This window comes from Ylistrum balloti, unplaced genomic scaffold (assembly GCF_031769215.1).
Source record: "Ylistrum balloti isolate Yb309-2 unplaced genomic scaffold, AGI_CSIRO_Ybal_v1 Utg369762, whole genome shotgun sequence".
Lineage (NCBI taxonomy): Eukaryota > Metazoa > Mollusca > Bivalvia > Pectinida > Pectinidae > Ylistrum > Ylistrum balloti.
In genome coordinates, this window is record NW_026781960.1 from 178,639 (window position 1) to 197,996 (window position 19,358).

General features: G+C 36.7%; 2 protein-coding genes across 2 annotated transcripts; both read left to right on the top strand.

Moving 5' to 3' along the window:
- On the top strand, positions 1 to 9,090 carry LOC132543673 (uncharacterized). The gene is made up of 4 exons (XM_060207189.1): positions 1 to 12; positions 6,496 to 6,666; positions 7,867 to 8,239; positions 8,528 to 9,090. Exons 1-4 carry the CDS (start codon positions 1 to 3, stop codon positions 9,088 to 9,090), a joined length of 1,119 nt encoding a protein of 372 aa, XP_060063172.1.
- A 4,170-nt stretch (positions 9,091 to 13,260) lies between these two features.
- Positions 13,261 to 18,378, top strand: LOC132543672 (uncharacterized). The gene is made up of 3 exons (XM_060207188.1): positions 13,261 to 13,486; positions 16,746 to 16,883; positions 17,381 to 18,378. Exons 1-3 carry the CDS (start codon positions 13,261 to 13,263, stop codon positions 18,376 to 18,378), a joined length of 1,362 nt encoding a protein of 453 aa, XP_060063171.1.
- Positions 18,379 to 19,358: the final 980 nt, after the last annotated feature.

Genomic DNA, 19,358 nt, shown 5'->3' on the forward strand with positions numbered 1-19,358 from the left:
ATGTTGATCCCCGTGTTATATCACGTGGGCAAAACATACGTTAAAGATAAAAAATGTATAAATGCGAAAAAAAACTAAAGTATGTCCGGGAACTTTCAAGGTATGAACAGTTCACAATGATGTATAATGTTACTGATTAAATAGTTCATTGGTAAGGTCTGTCTCATTTCCCAATACACTAACACCTACACTGTTATAGAGCGGTTATTTTCTTCCTCTTTATAGGTGGTATGGTTGTGGTCCTGGGTTTACTGTGCTGGTTTCTTCTTTATAGGTGGTATGGTTGTGGTCCTGGGTTTACTGTGCTGGTTTCTTCTTTATAGGTGGTATGGTTGTGGTCCTGGGTTTACTGTGCTGGTTTCTTCTTTATAGGTTGTATGGTTGTGGTCCTGGGTTTACTGTGCTGGTTTCTTCTTTATAGGTTGTATGGTTGTGGTCCTGGGTTTACTGTGCTGGTTTCTTCTTTATAGGTGGTATGGTTGTGGTCCTGGGTTTACTGTGCTGGTTTCTTCTTTATAGGTGGTATGGTTGTGGTCCTGGGTTTACTGTGCTGGTTTCTTCTTTATAGGTGGTATGGTTGTGGTCCTGGGTTTACTGTGCTGGTTTCTTCTTTATAGGTGGTATGGTTGTGGTCCTGGGTTTACTGTGCTGGTTTCTTCTTTATAGGTGGTATGGTTGTGGTCCTGGGTTTACTGTGCTGGTTTCTTCTTTATAGGTGGTATGGTTGTGGTCCTGGGTTTACTGTGCTGGTTTCTTCTTTATAGGTGGTATGGTTGTGGTCCTGGGTTTACTGTGCTGGTTTCTTCTTTATAGGTGGTATGGTTGTGGTCCTGGGTTTACTGTGCTGGTTTCTTCTTTATAAGTGTTACGGCTGTGGTCCTGGGTTTACTGTGCTGGTTTCTTCTTTATAAGTGTTACGGCTGTGGTTTGCTGGTTTCATCTTTTGGATCCAACGATGAGTTGTTGATCTTCTTTTATATTGATTGATTAATGTGGCGTGTAGTTGTCGTGACTCGTGGTGGTAGATCCTTCTTCACAGACCGGCAGGATCCTTCTTTACAGACCGGCAGGTTTGTTGTCGTGGCTCGTGGTGGTAGATCCTTCATCATAGACCGGCAGGTTTGTTGTCGTGGCTCGTGGTGGTAGATCCTTCATCACAGACTGGCAGGTTTGTTGTCGTGGCTCGTGGTGGTAGATCCTTCATCACAGACCGGCAGGTTTGTTGTCGTGGCTCGTGGTGGTAGATCCTTCATCACAGACCGGCAGGTTTGTTGTCGTGGCTCGTGGTGGTAGATCCTTCATCATAGACCGGCAGGTTTGTTGTCGTGGCTCGTGGTGGTAGATCCTTCATCATAGACCGGCAGGTTTGTTGTCGTGGCTCGTGGTGGTAGATCCTTCATCACAGACCGGCAGGTTTGTTGTCGTGGCTCGTGGTGGTAGATCCTTCATCATAGACCGGCAGGTTTGTTGTCGTGGCTCGTGGCGGTAGATCCTTCATCATAGACCGGCAGGTTTGTTGTCGTGGCTCGTGGCGGTAGATCCTTCATCATAGACCGGCAGGTTTGTTGTCGTGGCTCGTGGTGGTAGATCCTTCATCATAGACAGGCAGGTTTGTTGTCGTGGCTCGTGGTGGTAGATCCTTCATCATAGACCGGCAGGTTTGTTGTCGTGGCTCGTATGGTGGAAGATCCGATATCATAGTCCGTCAATGGACATAACCCACTTTCCTGTGTAGCCTCCGATCCTCTCATTTGGCAGACCAAGACAGGCCTATTTATACCAAATTGTTGTGGGACCGCTGGTTACGTAATTTTACACAATAGATAAACATGGTTTTCTACAAGATTGTAATATACTGACCTTCTTGGAAACTGCCTAGACAGAGCATATATAATAACTTATGTAATCAGGGAATTAATTAATAGCACCGACCAGCTATATAGGTAAAGGAACAACGGTATGCCTCTGGCCACTGGTCAGTACATAGATAGCCACTTGTCAATAGATATCAATAGCTCATTTAATCCAGTCTCATTCTAGCAGTTAAATTATGATTAAAGATCCGACACAATTTTGAATAATCTTAACTAACTTATATATTAATTTTTAATAGTTCAGTTGATGTAATATGAACTTATCATGTGTTTTTAATAAAGGGGCAGATTGCCTCGAAAATCTGACAATTCACTTGTCCGTATTGTCGTTATTACTTCATTGGCCATAAGCTTTGTGAAACACACGTAAAAATAAACATGATTTGATGGAAATGTTCGTTCTCCTGCTATCCTAAATCTACATTTCCAACACTGTTTCCTTCGGGAGATTGTCGTCCTTGCATGTCTATTGGGTAGTATTGTAACATGAAATGTAGACTTTGTATGTACACGGTCATAAAACAATTTAAGGGGGATGCATTTCATAACATTATAATGATATATAAACACGGGTATTTTATTGAGACTTCCTAAATTCATTGCATAAAACAAGAGGCACAGCGTGCCACGTTTACTGACATTGTCATAGTCACAGTACAGTGAACAGAAGAAAAGAGTTCTCTTTCACAAAGCACAAACTTCACACGCCATTGTCAGATACCCGTTACATCAATAGAAATTTAATCAATCAATATTTGTGTATCATGTAACATCTGGAATTCGGATTTCATTGTTTTCGTCATCAAACTTTAATGCCGATCATTGAATGATATGATACTATGATTCAACTTAAGCCTTGATACTGTAATATCTTAAGTGTGTATCAATTCTGTTTATTAAAGTATTTGTTCAAAGCAGGATTGTTCTTTTACCGTAAAGAATGTTTTCACAGTTCAGCAGTTTGCCACAGATAAACTTTCACAAGTTTCTTCATTTTATTAAGAACCTACAGAAACATTTTTTCATGCAAGAGAGAACTTGTTTCCCATTGTTTTAGTCGACACGTTGATGACCATTATGTTATCTGCCTCGTCATACCTCTCAGTGCAGTTGTTGATATCTGGAAGTTAATTAACAACAAGAAACATGTTCACTGTACTTGCATTCACTTTTTAGATATGATATAATTAGCAAGGTTACAAATATATAATATGTGACGTCATATCTTTACGATAGAAAAGTAGCTGGAGCAAAATACAGTGGAAAACAGCATTGTGTCAGCGTCATAATTTGAATAAAATGAAAGTCTTAATTGAGATATGAGTACGTAGATAATATAGATTGTATGGTTTACCTTTAAGTCTGAGGAATGCAATTCATCGTTCCTTATGCCGTTGTCATTATAAACCTTTACAGACGAGTACTGGACAAAATGGTGGAATATGTTTGCAGTTCTGCTCGCACCATCTTTGACGCTTTTGAAAATTGAAACACATCTACCACTGAGTATGCCGTTTGTCGTCGGAGTTGTGGTAGTTTTACCAGTGGTGGTGGCGGTAATAAAGGTATCTTTCTTGGTAGTAGAAGGTCTGGTCGTGGTAGATGTAGTGGTCGTGGCAGGGGAAGTGCTGGTTGTGGTAGATGTAGTGGTCGTGGTAGAGGAAGGGCTCATTGTGGTAGATGTAGTGGTCGTGGTAGGGGAAGGGCTGATCGTGGTAGATGTAGTGGTCGTGGTAGGGGAAGGGCTGATTGTAGTAGATGTAGTGATCGTGGTAGGGGAAGGTCTGGTCGTGGTAGATGGAGTGGTCGTGGTAGGGGAAGGGCTGATTGTGGTAGATGTAGTGGTCGTGGTAGGGGAAGGGCTGATTGTGGTAGATGTAGTGATCGTGGTAGGGGAAGGGCTGATTGTGGTAGATGTAGTGGTCGTGGTAGGGGAAGGGCTGATCTGTAGATAGGAAATGATGAGACGTTTCTTTATGAAATGTATCGCACATCTGTTGTACTGTTTTGATTATATAATTAGCATTAGCTGCGAATCTCAGTGTTTTCTTCTAACAAAATTACAATCTGAGATTGTTTAAACAATCTACATATATAACAAGGTGAATATAAAGATTGTTTTATCTATCAATCGTTATCCCTATCATAACAAGGCGTCTTTGTTCTGCGTGTCAGACAATGATTTAACTATACAAGTGAAAATTTTGATAGTCGCGGGCATATGCTTTTTAGTTAAATTGTATTTTTTTTGAGGGGGGGATTTAGTATTTTTCATTAAATCACTTTTGATTAGAATTGCTTTGTATTGTCATCAAAGCAATATTAGCTGATACTAATGTGTCGAATCGCTCATTATCAGCTTCAGGTAGATATCGGTCACACCAGCATGTACTTTCAAGGTAAGTACATACGTCCTTGTGTACCTAACACGCTGTTAAAATCTAATATAGTGTTCGCAATAACACAGTATAGGTGCAGCTATTGTTATGTCAATTACACATGTGACTTCAGCAGTCACGATCACAACACAGTGGTCGGATCACTGATATAGCAGAGATATAGGAAGTACAATGGTGTACAGGATGACGCGTTTTTAGGAACTTAGATGACGTGTCTTCATTCAGATTTAAATACAATGTACTTACAAACGTGAAGGAAAAAAATATAATAATGATGTAAAAAAACTGTTTAAAGCTTTAAAGTGGACTGAGAACATGTGGCTGATACAGACTAACTTAAATTTTTTTCTACTTATTTGAGTTCGATGAAACGAATCTTTGATTTTGCTTTTTTTGTACAAAGGCTCTCGTGAATGGTGAGGTAAAAAAAATGTGTCAAGTGTCATAAATCTGATCTGAGATGGAGACGAATGAAACATTCATTATTCATCTCATATCTTACTCATCCATACTGATATAGAAATTGTAAATTGAATGTTAAAGTTTAACTCAATGTACGTTTTACGTATCTTGGGTTGAATTAACACTGTAAGAAATGAATTAGTCCTGTGAGAGGGCGAATCCCGATATATAGTATACATAGTTACCGTACCATCAAACGTGCAGGGAGATTAAACATTGTCTGTCAAATAAAATAAATCCAAGAAAATTGAAGCGTTAATATTATGATTACCTTTAATACTATCGTGATTGTTTTTAAATCTTTTGATTTTCAAATATTTACCTTCAATCTCAAGATTGAAACTTTCGCTAAAATTTTCCACAAGTCAGTTTATATACGCCAAATATCTGTCGATCGTAATCTCGTTTTTCCAAATTGTGTCTAGAGAATAACAGATATATTAATCGACAAAAGTGTAAACGTTAACAAGATGATTTATGTGCTCCCCGAAGGGAGATATAATCGCCGCTTTGTCCGTCCCTCCGTCAAAATTTTGTCCGGAACATTCCACTATGACTATAAGAGGTATCAACATGAAGCTTCATTGGTAGGTAGATCCCAACGAATGGGACGGCACTGCACAAAAACCATAACTCTCTTAATGCCCATTTCAAACTATTTTTATAGAAATATCTCAATGAGTAGTAGAACACCGCACAAGAATCGTAACTCTCTTAATGTCCTTTGTTGTTTTTAATACTGAAAGTTTGTCTGGAGCATTACACTCAAACATTAGCACTCAAAGTAGTACAAGAATCGTAACTCTCTTAATGTCCTTTGTTGTTTTTAATACTGAAAGTTTGTCTGGAGCATTACACTCAAACTATAAGAGGTAATAGCATTGAGGTAGAAATATCTCAATGAGTAGTAGAACACTGCACAAGAATCGTAACTCTCTCAATGTCCTTTGGTTTTTTTCATACTTAAATTTTGTCCAAATATGTGGCAAAACCCGTCACTGACGGCTCGTGTTTCTTATCCTGAAAACTCTATTATTGCTTTAGTACTGTATTACTTTAAGAATAACCGATCATCTAATGCATGGCCTCATTTTCTTAAAATATGGTAAAAATATCGATTAGGAATGGATTAAATAGACTGAAATATAAAACAATATCGACCACAATGAGAATCCTTAAGTGCTTCCTTCCCCGCCAACAAGAGTTATTGATAATGATAGCTGAAAACGTGATTTGCAATTAATCTAGAATAATAATATATATACAGGTAACTGCTACATCACTTATTTTCTATTCTAACAATTCTAGTGTTTTGTTTGATATCTGTATTCGTTGCTGTTATAAACGTGCTTTGTGGTATAAAAGATTATTTGGTCCAATGACGAAAATAATTCAGATGGTATGGAATTCACGGAGTGCACCCGTTAATGCAATGGAATACTTGTGGTTAGCTCTTTATCTGAGTACCTTACCGTGACAACGAATGATAAACCTCCTGATTAAATAGGGAAATCATGACACATAATTACACCTATGTACCCGACTGTCTCTCTCTCTCTGATCACGTTACGGATATGTTAAAAATCACGCTTACAATGACAATCCAATAATGTTAACTAACACCGGCCATATCAATTTCGTATGACGTCAGATCCATCGCTCTACCAAAGCTTCCTATCGCAGTATATAAAACACTGGCATGGTACGGTCTCAAACATCTCTACATCCAGAGACGATCGGTGTTAGGAGAAACTAAGAAGATGAAGTGTCCTAATTTATTTGTTTTCTTGCTCGTCACTGTTTCCCTATTTGGGGCAGCATATGCACACGGACGCCTGATTAACCCGCCCGGTAGAAGTAGTATGTGGCGGTTCGGATTTCAAACGCCGAAAAATTATAATGATAATGAATTATTCTGCGGGGGATTTTCGGTAAGGATATAATATATTAACATTGATTTTCATGCAATATTTAGACAATATTTTAAAGACACTTTTGCGTGTTTGTACGTGATGTGTTGGTATTCCTTACATGTAAATGTCTGTGTTAAATTATAGATGGTAACAGCGTCCAGATAAACACAGTTAATACGTATTTCAGCAAGTATGAAAATAAATTTGAAAAAACAAGTATTATAAGATAACTTTGTGATTTCATATATTTTGTAAAGGATTATTTGCTCATGTTAATACAAATCACATTATAAACATCTGTTACCAAATGTCATGTTCTGACGTATCTAGGTGAGGTCGGTGACATATCAATTGTATTACCTGTTCCCCGATAAATATCCAGTATGAAAATTTGGATGTTACTGCAACGAAAAACAACTCATTATTGGATCATCTTGATAACTGACAAATAGAAAATCTAATACAATATACAAAATAGATAAATAGATTAATTAATTAATCATTAATTAATAACGAAAAAAGGTTAATATTTTAGTATCGCTATCAAAATTGACTGAAGACATTGTCCAATATGTATTATTTAACCCAGTACTGTGAAATAATTAGTTTTCAGGGGATCTACTATCGTTAATTTTCTGGGTACTCCACGGACTGATATTATTCGTTTAAGCACATACATTGAGTTATATTTATCCACGAAATCAAATGTCCACGAAATAATTATTGGAAACCAGGAAAATTGGACCGAACGAAAATATAGGATTTTGAAGTATCCCATCTGGTATGACATACACATAAACCTTTTTATAGAAAAGTAGGTTTTTTTTATCACAATAAAACAATAATTACCTTCTTACCCGAGGACAGTACGAATGGTGTGCTGTACAATCAGATATTTCCGTGGCGCTCAATTTTCGGGTTATTTTTATACCCTTTCGCGGATACTTGGTTTCGTGAATAGATGCAGCTCAATAACTTTCCTAAATTCGAATTTTAACACTTCGGGGACATAGAAGAGTAAAGAGGAAATGAACGAAAGTGAACTACTTACGAAAGGAAGTGGTTTCACAGTCTCTGCGTGTGAGAAAATCAAATAAAATAGAAATTGCGAGAATGAGAAAGAGATACCCTGAGCATTTCACACTCAATCATAGTTATTGACGCAAACAAATATAGTCATCAGATAACATACCTCGCTAACAAATCGTAATTTTACAGCATCAACAAAGTCTTGGAGGCAAATGTGGCTTGTGTGGTGACCCATATGACCAGTCACCACCGAGGGAAAACGAAGCCGGTGGGAAGTACGCGAAGGGCATCATATCAAGACGCTACAGAAAGGGCTCTCAAATGGATATAACCATACAGATCACAGCGAATCACCTCGGATACTTCGAATTCCGACTCTGTGATAACAATGATGTGACCAAGCCAATAACAAATGAATGTTTAAAACATTTACTGGTAAACTCTGAGACGAAAGAAACAAAACATCCAATAGGGACAGTGAAAGGGAATATCACCATCACAGTCGACCTTCCACAGAATTTAACGTGCTCTCAGTGCGTCATCCAGTGGAGGTACCACACAGGTAAGTTTTCTTCACAATCGATATATAAATTATACGCATTATTACTATATACATCCAATATATACTTACGCATTAATCATTTAAGATAATGTAGATGTTTATTTCCATGGATTAATGGATTATCCAAACTTTAGACAATCAGCTGTAGTTTTCCCGGACGTCTTGGAACCTATTTGTTTTATTTATATTCATTATCAGTTTAGTGATATCTGTATTTGCTGTTTCATTTTATTCCCGAAGAAAGCCAACAATACAATCCAGTTTCGAGAGTTTGATTTGTTATTTTAGGAAATTCTTGGGGAAATGACGAGACTGGACAAGGTGTAGGATATGGACCACAAGAAGAGTTCTACGCATGTGCAGATATAGCTATCTTTAATGAAGATGTAGTTAATAAAATGCAACCTAGCATAACATCCCCTGCGAAAGAAAAGGTTACAACATTGTTCTCAACTAAGGGGACACCTACAACAATGTTCTCAACTAAAGGGACACTTACAACAATGTCCTCTACTACAGCGACACCTACAACAATGTCCTCTACTAAAGCGACACCTACTTTGTCGTCCATTTTGAAGTTATCCACGTCAAGGGAATCGCCTACCTTTTCAACAAAAGCTGAAGAGTTACTTACATCAACAAAAGCAAGACCAGACGCTCTGACAACGACTACTATGGCACAAACAAAACCTACAACACCTCTAAAACACACACAAAGTGCACCTCCATCGCCGTCTAGCGACACCCTGAGTTGTGTTTCTTTATCATTGGTCACTACGGATTTTTGGTGCAATAGCTCTTGCAATCACGTACCTCCATATTGTCCGCCGACAGTATGCCATTGTTCGTGATTTTTTCACCTATCATTTTCACACAAGCGTCTTTTAGTGAAAACACACTACCACAAGTACCTGTACAAATCATATAGACAAACTGCGGTATATTTGTTTTAATTACTACCACAGTTACCTGTACAAATCATATAGACAAACTGCGGTATATTTGTTTTAATTAACAGTTCAACTCAAAACAAGTAACTCTACAAAATAAAAACCATATAGAGTATTTCTGGTGCTATTTCTTGTTTTTATTAATGATAATGCTACTTGATCTAAAACCTACTTTATGTTTGTTCTCGCACCTCAGACAGGGATATCCCGTCCTAGATTATTCTATCTCGCTCGATCTTTCTAGTACCCATACGTGCATTTTCCACAGAATATTTTATATATACATGTATATCGGTTTAAAATTTACTATCTGCTTTATATCATTTGCTTTGTGTATTTTTTGATGTAGTTCTGATTCCTGATATTGTACATAAAATAAGATATTCACTGTAAAATGTGTTGTGTTTTTTTTTTTAATTGCGGCCTACATTGTTTACGCGGCACTATCCAAACATTGTTTAAAAGTGAAGAGGCTGTGTGGGTAGTTTGAGGCTAAGATACTGTAAGACAATCCCAAGCTAGGCGCTAGGTTATGTTACAGGATCTTAGCCATCGACTGACATACACCAATCTCGCTCAGTTACAGGTAACATATTTTATGAGATAGCCTAGTAGGAACTGTGAGATAAGTTTAGCTGAAACTGTGAGATCTGCAAACCTGAGAACTGTGACATATTCTTAACCGTAACTATTATGAGCACGTATTTGTAATTAAACCTGAGATATTTGTAATTCAAACCTACGGATTCATAGTGGCCGATTCATGCGTTAACAGCTGAAACTATAAGATATTCATTAGTCATTTGGATTAAAATCTAAATTTGATAATTTCAATTCAAAATTTCTCAGTTTACCTTGTACTTCATTACAGGAATTCCAAATCAATTATGTATTTTTCATGACACTGACTTCTGAAGTTCCTGAAGCTGGAAAATGTTAATTAAGTGAAATGTATATGATGTACTTAGTTAGAAAACGTGAATAATTATCAATGAGACGGTGAGGTATTGTATAAAAAATGACTGAAAGTTATGAGATATTAAGAATATGACTAAGTCATTGATGTAATGGATGCTGTTAGTAAGATGTAATCAAAATCGTGAAATATATTTGCAAATGGAACCAGGTGACCATGTTAGATTATTGTACATGTTAATCAGAATTTAATCTTCAGGTAAAACAAAAGACTTTAAAACTACATTTTTATAATCACGATTGTAACACAGATAAAGCACTAGTTTTGGAGGCATTCTTTGATGTTTTGGATAAAAACAATCTTTTCTTATGCAAGATAAAACTCTTGTTATCTACAAAAAAATATTCAATGCTCGCCAAGCGAAACAGGCATAGATATATCTTGCAAATGCAATACTTCAACTTTCGTTTTTAGTGATTAATTTTTTTTATGATAAACTATTTAAGAGATTGCAAAAAAACAACAAAAGAAAATAGCAGCTTTCACTTTAAGTTTAGAATCAAATAGCGTAGAGCCAAGTTATGACTTAAACTGTATCATAAGGTCTTTCGTCCCTCCAGGGTTCATTATTGATGAAAAGAGCCTCAATCAGGAAACCTAAGAGGCATGCGAGAGACATACACATTAGTCGAAAAGAATGCAAAAATTCAGTGTTCGAGGTTTTCTTTAATTATCAATTAACAACACCAATATGTCAATATTAATATAATCCACTCTAAAATAAAAAAAAAACTAGAGCAAAATCACATCGAACTTAAAAACAAGACAAATATATAAACATCAAATACAATTCCGAATTCGTGTAAAACTTCATTTACTGCAAAACCATATATTTTCGTAAGACTAAAATTTCGTGATTTCCCGAAAAGATACATTTTCTGTGGCACTTGATATCTCCAAATCTGCTATCATAATCACCGTCCACTTTTATCTGTATAGTATTATTTCACGGACAAATAAACCAGCGGATTTAGAGTACCCGAGTGAACCTCGAAAATAAATAAACCACAAGGAAAATTAATGTGTTTAGGGCAATACCTCCCTCAATATAATAGTCATCAACATATAATGGTTGTAGGCCCACCGATCCAAATAAAATAACATTGTGACGATCTCTACCCCCTACCGACCCCAAACCGATGTATCCCGACTAATTATGGACTATAGTTAAACGTATTTAAATATCCGGGTAATCATATGTGGACTTGTACACTGTAGTAAATTAACAACACAGGTGTTAAACTTTAAACATCTGACTTCTCCTTAATCTATACTGGACGTAATTTACAATTGACCATGTATGAACTCCATATATGAATGCGAGTTATTTTGTTTTTTATCGGTCACTCGGTCTCGGTTTCCTGTTGATATGCTTCAATTGCCCTTTCGAGTGAGAGAAGCATGCTAAGTAAATACTACATAATGCATTACAGTGTAAACAATATATAAACTTGAAGTTGATGATGACATCGTTAACATTTACAGGTCAGGAATGACAAATTATTATAGTTTAATATCAATAACAAGTCATAAACCAACTTATCAAGGCATGGGCATATTGGATCTGTTTTTAAAGATGCAAAGTCATGCCCAATGCCAAATTGTAGATATCGTGTGTGTATCTGCCTCCCTTTAATGGCGAGTTTTGCGTGCTTAGTCGTTATCAGTAAGCCTTTATGCGACAGAGTCCAGCGTGATTCAGGGTCTAACGTCAGCTGATTATGTATAGATAGGGCGACTTTGTCCATAAAACCTCCATTATAAACCAGTTTCTAATTCTCATTCGTAAATTTATTGCCGTAAAATATTAGCAGCTTACTTGGCCCAAACGAAAAATAATTTTTATCAGAAAATTATTCGAAATCTTTACTTACATGCATATCTTGCTCTTTCATAAATGGATCGAAGACTTTGATGTGTCAATTTTACCTATATTAAGCTTACCATACTTGTTATTCTTGACGTGATACTGTGGGCCATTTAAATACAGTTAGATTTTATTTTCATGTGGATGAATAACTCTGATGCCGTGTGAGGTTGGACTATTGTTGTACCGCTTCTGTTAAGGAGAAACTTAAAGCCTGACAGGATTTTCATGGAAAGTACAGAATGTACATAGGCCTATGTAACCAGGTAATAAGACACCTGTAAGGCTTTCATTGTTTCCGGTAAACTCTCCAAACTCTCGTCAATTCACACATTGTACTACTTGATCAGCTAGTGTTAAGTAACAACAAACAGTTTACGGACGTGTTTATCATATAGTGGCGTGAAAATGACTTTTAACGACAAAACTTTGAACTTTTCCAAACCAGTCGCAAGAGGAGAGTGAGGAATGCTGGTGTGCTTTAGCTCATAATGCATAGAGGAAGATTAGTTCAGAGAGATGAGGAGCGGTGTTTTAACAAAATTATCAAAAGTGTTTGTGATAATGATGGGATGACCACTATTCTCTGAATGACGTACCTTCGTGTGCCATGATATTGTGCAATGCAATAATGTACATTACTTATTGCACACTACAACGCAGGACTTTACCTCTCAGTCTCAACAACGAGGGAAAGGTTTTTCAAAAATATTTCATAGCAGACACATATTGACATTTAACAAGGAAAAGGTCAAACCTGTTTTGCATGGCATGTTTTTACCTGATCGGCGGACGTAATTGTAAACCAACACAAAGTTGCTGTGGTGGTTATTTTACACCCAACTCGGAAGGGATTGTTTATCCATGTCAATCATCTCAGATTCTGTCATCAATTTTGATTACAGATTGAACACTTAATCAGGTTTTTAAAGTTCATTCACCGAGAAGTTTTTTAACGACCTTTCTCTGGCAATACTAACTCACCTTCAACGAACAGCCTACAATTTGTTTTGTTTTTGCTAACATTTCATAACAATCGTTTATATAGTGGAGTCTTCCGTCCGGTAGGTGTGATAGAAATGCCTGTTATTTGTCGTGAACATGGTTTAGTGGGTCACATTGTGGATGAATAAGCGATACTTAGAAAGCACCAGATATTGAAATCGAAAAAGATCGGATCTGCTGACAACAAGAATATTGTCAAGACGATTTTGGGGAGATGCACAGTATGCATGGTGCGCCTGGACAACTAGACGCCAACAATATGCGAGACTTTGTTCAGAAGAACTCTTTAGAGCGAGTCGCTCACGAGAAAAGGACAAAGTCGATAGAACACCAAAAGAAAGCATTCGTGAGACAGTACTCCAAGGATGAACAGGAGGTCAAGGACATTCTTCAACGACTTCACGTGGAACAGCAGATATATGACGTAGATTATATACAACTAGATGCAGGTGAGACTATTCCCGAATAGAGGTTTGTTTTCCTGAGATAAATATTTAATATTTTATAGTAATTTGGCTTGTTTGCTTGTATGCTCGTCCGCTTTCTCATTTGCTTGCAGTTCATGGATAAACCTTATAAGTATGTCCTTTTTACCTCTCTTGTGTAGATGAAAATATAACTCTCTTTTAATAAATCCTGTTTCTTTGGATACTTTTGTGTGATGAATAAGCAAGAAAATATTACAGAGGACATTCAAAAAGGAAATTGACAGTAGCTAACACTTCCTGACAGTTGCAGCATGTCAACATCTTCTGGTTAAGCTACATAAAGACACCTTTTTCTCTAGGTGCTCATTCTCTGTCAATGATGTTACATACACCACATACAACGTGTATGATGCTACCATTAAAGATCATTGATTACAGAATCCTTTACCTACAGCTACTGAAAATCTCTTCAAAAAGACTGCTGAGCTCATTTCATTATCGATGTATACACATTTCAGTCTGACATGTACAGATGAAGTCGACATCTCTTATAACATTACAAAACGAGATAATATCTGTATCATCTTTGTAAGACGCAGATGTGGTCTTCAATGAAATATTCGTGAAATAATCAATTGATTACATCAGGTATCAACCTTTGCTTTCTTTTAATAATAATATAAGAACACAATGGTAAAAAAATCAATTCGGACTAAATTTATACACAAAAACCATGGACAATATCTAATCGTCAACGCATAATGGCATAAATACCTACAAGAACAAATCATGCCTAAAAGCACGGTCAAACTAAACTGTCCTAGCTCTACACACAAATATTTATTTAGATTCTGACACAATATACATGGGACGCCAAAAAAACCGCGTAATAATTCCACGCAAAATATCTCGCATATTTGACGTGAACTTTGCCATGTATCAACAGCAAAGTAACTGTTTAACAACCCACCCTCCATCCCCACGCCCCTATTAACACTAAATACTAATATATATAACATCCTGGGCCTTTACTGCAATGTAAAGCATTTACTTTCCATCAATCATGGATACTTATTGGATATGAAATAAATCGATTTCCTGTGAGATATCATGAAATGAGCCCAAGTTCTTTTTTATTATTATTGCGAACTTTGGTGGGCAAAATATTAAAACTTCAAGACAAGTTTCATAAAAACCACATTAACTGAAAACAAAAGAAACTTTGTTATCGCAAAATTCAGCAGAGCTACATTTTGTCATGTAAATTTGTGGAGGACAAAATCAAATGGAGGCAGCCTTACTGGCGCCGCCAATGATAAACGTTCCGGCCTATAACATACTAGAGATATACACGCCATATGTCGCCACAGCAGTCTTTCTGAACGAAGAAGAAATCCTTATACAAAATAATGCATTACCTCCCTTCGATTTAGCCATAACAACATCCTTAGTGAAACGAATAAAATATCTTCTATAACATATGAATATTCTTTATTCTCTATTTTACAATTTTTTAAAATCAGATCAGTATGCCAATCTGTCGACGATCTAGGTCAAACTTCAAAATGTCATTTATCATGGAATATCTAAGTTATCGATGAAATCGTGATGACAATAGTAGAATTGTTGAAAGTATTTAACCTTTACAGGTGTATAACATATACCTTACTTATAAACTGTAGATATATAACCACAATGCACTGTTTACATTGATGAAGTACAATTCAGCAAACGACTTTAAACGTTGTAAATGTCACGGTGTTACTTCGTAAACAAACTACAAAACAAGAACCAGCAAGAACAATGTTTACCTCTGTTTACCTTTATCGATCATTATAATTAAAATGCATTGCGTACGTGCCTTTTCGGTCACCTGTTATTTGATGGATCGTTAATTAGATGATAACAGGTTTGTAGTCTGTAGTGACGTAAAGGGTAACTAATCCATGAAAATACCAACATGTCAACATAATCATAATCCAAACTCAAATTCATACAACTAGAGCAAAACTAACGACAAATTTACACGGAGACTCCGGGAAAAGTGCAAAGAGAATAAGACCAGGTGTTCCGGAAGAGTAAGCATCTTCTGCTTTATCGACAGTCAATCCGAGTTAGTAATATCACGTCCACAAACGATAACAAGATATACATTTAAGGAACCAATAAACAAGCTAACGAGCACCAAATACGCCCAGCTTCATACAACGCAAACAAATAGAATATTTCTCAATGCGATCACCATGGCGACCATAATACATCCTCATAACTTTCATTTGTCCGTTAGTTGATGACTTCTTGTATGAAAATTGTGATAATGGGAACATCTCCCTTGAATATCGAATCAACTGCGACGTGTAAATACCACGGGTTGGGGATACATGGTAAAGTAAAGGTGGAGAGATACTTAAGGGTAAAATGTAGTTTAGTTTTCACGAGAACAATCAAAATCCATTCGTAGAAGACGGTGAAATCAAGATACACTTAATCATTTGATATATTTCCAATATAATAAATTTATGTGTTATTACGTTGTTAACTTAATAAAAGCAGAGTTTTTTTTTCTATATTTATAAAATACAACTAGATATATCAGTTCTAGATCAACTTTTGCCTTTTGGAAAGAAAAGTGTTGACTGCCTTGACTTCGCCAAGATGTAGTCCTCACTTAAATTTCATTTTCTCATGCTTTTGGCTGTTTTCTCATGCTTTTGGCCGTTTCCTCATGTTTTTGGGTATTTTTTTCATGTTTGGGCTGGGTTTTTTTTTTTTTTTTTTTTCATTTTTTGGCTATTCTTAATCTGAGAAATGCAATTTTCAATAAGCATCAACCATACTTCACCTGAAATTCCGCAAATATTCGAAGATTTTTCTTCTTTCATACGTATTTTTATTATCATTTATAAAATTATGTGTGTAAATATAGCAATTTTCCCAGTTGTCCTTGATTTAAACAAATTTTTATTGTATCAAACGAATACGATGGCGTCCGGACTCAAAAATCGGATGTCATCATCAATACAGACACAAATGCATCATAAAAGTTTATTATCGTTGTCATCTTTCACTACTTTGAACAGAATAAATATACTTGTAATTGCATATTTTATCCTATAAAATCATTTTTGTTTCAATACGGCCACAACACGATATAAAAATGAGCTTTAAATTCAAAACAGATTCAATTTGAGCAGATCACAAATATAAAGATCCTCACACATAATTAAGAGGGCTTACCATCAATAAGTGTAAACATACTATCGATGTGTTGATTTTTCAGTGAAAGGTGACCTGGAGAAGGAGGGTGATGACCAAGAAGAAGAGGAGGTTTTTGTTAACCCCTACCCAATCACAATCATACCCAAATATGGACAGACGCCTGTGAAACAGGGAACCACTATCAAGAAAAACAATGGTGGTAAGTTAACTGCCAGGTTTACATCAAACCATTCAAATCGAAACTAGGAGCAAAAATTCCATGTCACTATTGACGATATTGTAATCGAATTTGTTGGAAGAGTATGTCAAACGATTATCTGTCCTAATGGAAAAGTATTGATAGATCATTTCATATTCCAATATAATGATTTAATTTTGTCTTAGAACAAGAAATGATGGTCATAAGTGTTATTTTCGTTTAAAAGTAAAGGTTTTACCTCATTTATCCGCAATAGCCTTTGCATAAATACAAAGGACTAGGCCAAAACAAACAAAACTTGAAAACAAATCTTCAGTATCTTAATTAGTCTTCAAATTGTATCTTGTATACCGACTTTGTCCGTGGTCTTCTGATGAAGGAGATGCTGGATTAATACGTCAATGTAAGAGTGTTCCTTTCTGTAAAATCTGTCCTGATTGAGTTTGTCAGGTTTTAATTCTGATGCTTTTTCATTTTTCAATGTATACATGGAACAGAAACGGAAATACTACGACATCGGTGTGGTCGGAGGAAATCACTCGAATTTGAAGATATTCCACCACCAGGATGTGCCAAACAGGTTCAGCACGGTCGCTCTTCTGTAACGGCCATATCACCGGCCACTGGAAGAACTAGAAAACTTTCGAGCACTTCTGATCAACCGGACTTAGCAGACATTTGGGCAGGTGATCCTGAGTTTATATCATCCGTTCGTAGACCTCGGAAAACATCCTCTGACATCAATCACCGAAAGTTACTTCAGCGAGCCATGAGTGATGTGTGGGTACAGTCCAATGCAGAAAGTTTGTCGAGATTGTCCGTTTTTGCAAGAAAATGCAGTGCGGATGATTTACACAAAGACATGTCATTGACAATGCCCTCTAAGAAAGAACGCGAAAAGATCGCTACCTCATCGAAAACAAGCTATGATGAGGGTTACAGAAATACCGGCGCACAAGACGGAACTGTTACTACATCGCCTGAACGTGAACGGAAGTCAAGTGTAAACAAAGACACTTCAAACGTAAAAGATGAACTTAAAAGTACTCCTTCAGACAACAAAAGTACTCTTATTAGATCAGGAAAGAAATCATCTTTCAGGAAATCGAGCAAACCAGAGAGCGAAATGAAAGCTATGGAGACGAATGACGTCATTGATGCAGAAGGAAAGGAGAATGATGTAAACAGCTGCGGGAAATCTTTATCGGAGAGCGGAAACTCAAGGATGCGTAAAATAGGGAGAACTGAAAACGTCTATCCTACCATTGATCTGGCTGAAGGAAATCCCGATCAGAGTGCAGGGCCACAGACGAGGAAACGATTACTGAAGAAAAAACGGTCAATGCCAGAGATGAAAGTAGGGTCGCCATCAACCACCTCACTGGAGGAATCGTCGACAGACACTAAACCGAGGGCGAGACATGGGTCATTGAAAGAAAAAAACAAAGAAAAAACTGAAGTGAAATCGAGGCCACGAAATGGTTCCTTTCATTAGTTGGTGAAACGATATTGATCTACCAAATTGGCATAGATCTGTACACGTTCGATTATGATGATTTTTTTCTGAGCCAATATCAATCTACTATAGCATTCGGGACGTTTATCAGTTGAGGGCGTAGCTGGAGAGGACAAGGCACTGCATTGTAATTTGTTGGCGACTGTTTCCTGTCCATAGCCAAATGTATGTCCCATTCCATGGAGAGCCCATTAAACACCTTTAACATGATTAGAAAGGAGATATGGTACTGAACAGTTTACCACGAAGCATCGTGTTTTCGAATTCCATTGAGGGAAGCACATGCTGATGTATGTAAATTTGCAGTTAGGTGATTATCTGCAAGAGGTATTATTTATGTTCCATTAAAATACGATCAACAAATACTGTCATTTTGTTCTTCATTTCAACCGCATATTTAATGAATTCTTAAGATATCTGGTCTTCCTTAGTTACGATATGGCTATCAATGACTTTCTTAACTCAACCTTAGTTTTGTTCATTACTTTGAAAGTTACAACTTAACCGGTTTCCTTTCAAGTTTTTGTTGATTTGAGTGGAATAATTTCACCGCGATGAAGTAATGTATGTCAGAGACTTCAAACGTTCAGTTGTCGTCGATGAAGCTCAAAACCCTTGCCCTTCCTGAACACCTGGTCTCATTACCTTTGTACCTTTCAGGGGTCTCCACGTAAATCTTTCTTTTGGTTGACATTTTCTTTGTTTCTCTACTCTATCCCCTTTAAGTGATAGATTTGGTAGATCAAAGACGGCAAGACTATCTAAATAGATGCCTACATTAGTGACATACCAAGTTAATTAGTTTTTCACATAATTTGAAAAGGTAATTTTCCCACCGAAAACATTTGCAATAGAGAAGATGGTTAGAGGCACTATTGTTGCTACACCTTGAATTCCTTCTAAAACCAATCATTAGTCCTCACCAATGCCATTGGTGGCATTTGATGAAGCTGGACTTA

What these genes read in the sequence shown, in the direction of transcription:
- LOC132543673 (XM_060207189.1), top strand. An exon ending in TATTCTGCGGGGGATTTTCG is followed by an intron (nt 6,667 to 7,866) that starts GTAAGGATATAA and finishes GTAATTTTACAG; the next exon opens with CATCAACAAAGTCTTGGAGG. An exon ending in CCAGTGGAGGTACCACACAG is followed by an intron (nt 8,240 to 8,527) that starts GTAAGTTTTCTT and finishes TTGTTATTTTAG; the next exon opens with GAAATTCTTGGGGAAATGAC.
- LOC132543672 (XM_060207188.1), top strand. Translation starts at nt 13,261, where the DNA reads ATGCATGGTGCGCCTGGACAACTAGACGCCAACAATATGCGAGACTTT. An exon ending in TTATATACAACTAGATGCAG is followed by an intron (nt 13,487 to 16,745) that starts GTGAGACTATTC and finishes TTGATTTTTCAG; the next exon opens with TGAAAGGTGACCTGGAGAAG. An exon ending in TATCAAGAAAAACAATGGTG is followed by an intron (nt 16,884 to 17,380) that starts GTAAGTTAACTG and finishes TACATGGAACAG; the next exon opens with AAACGGAAATACTACGACAT.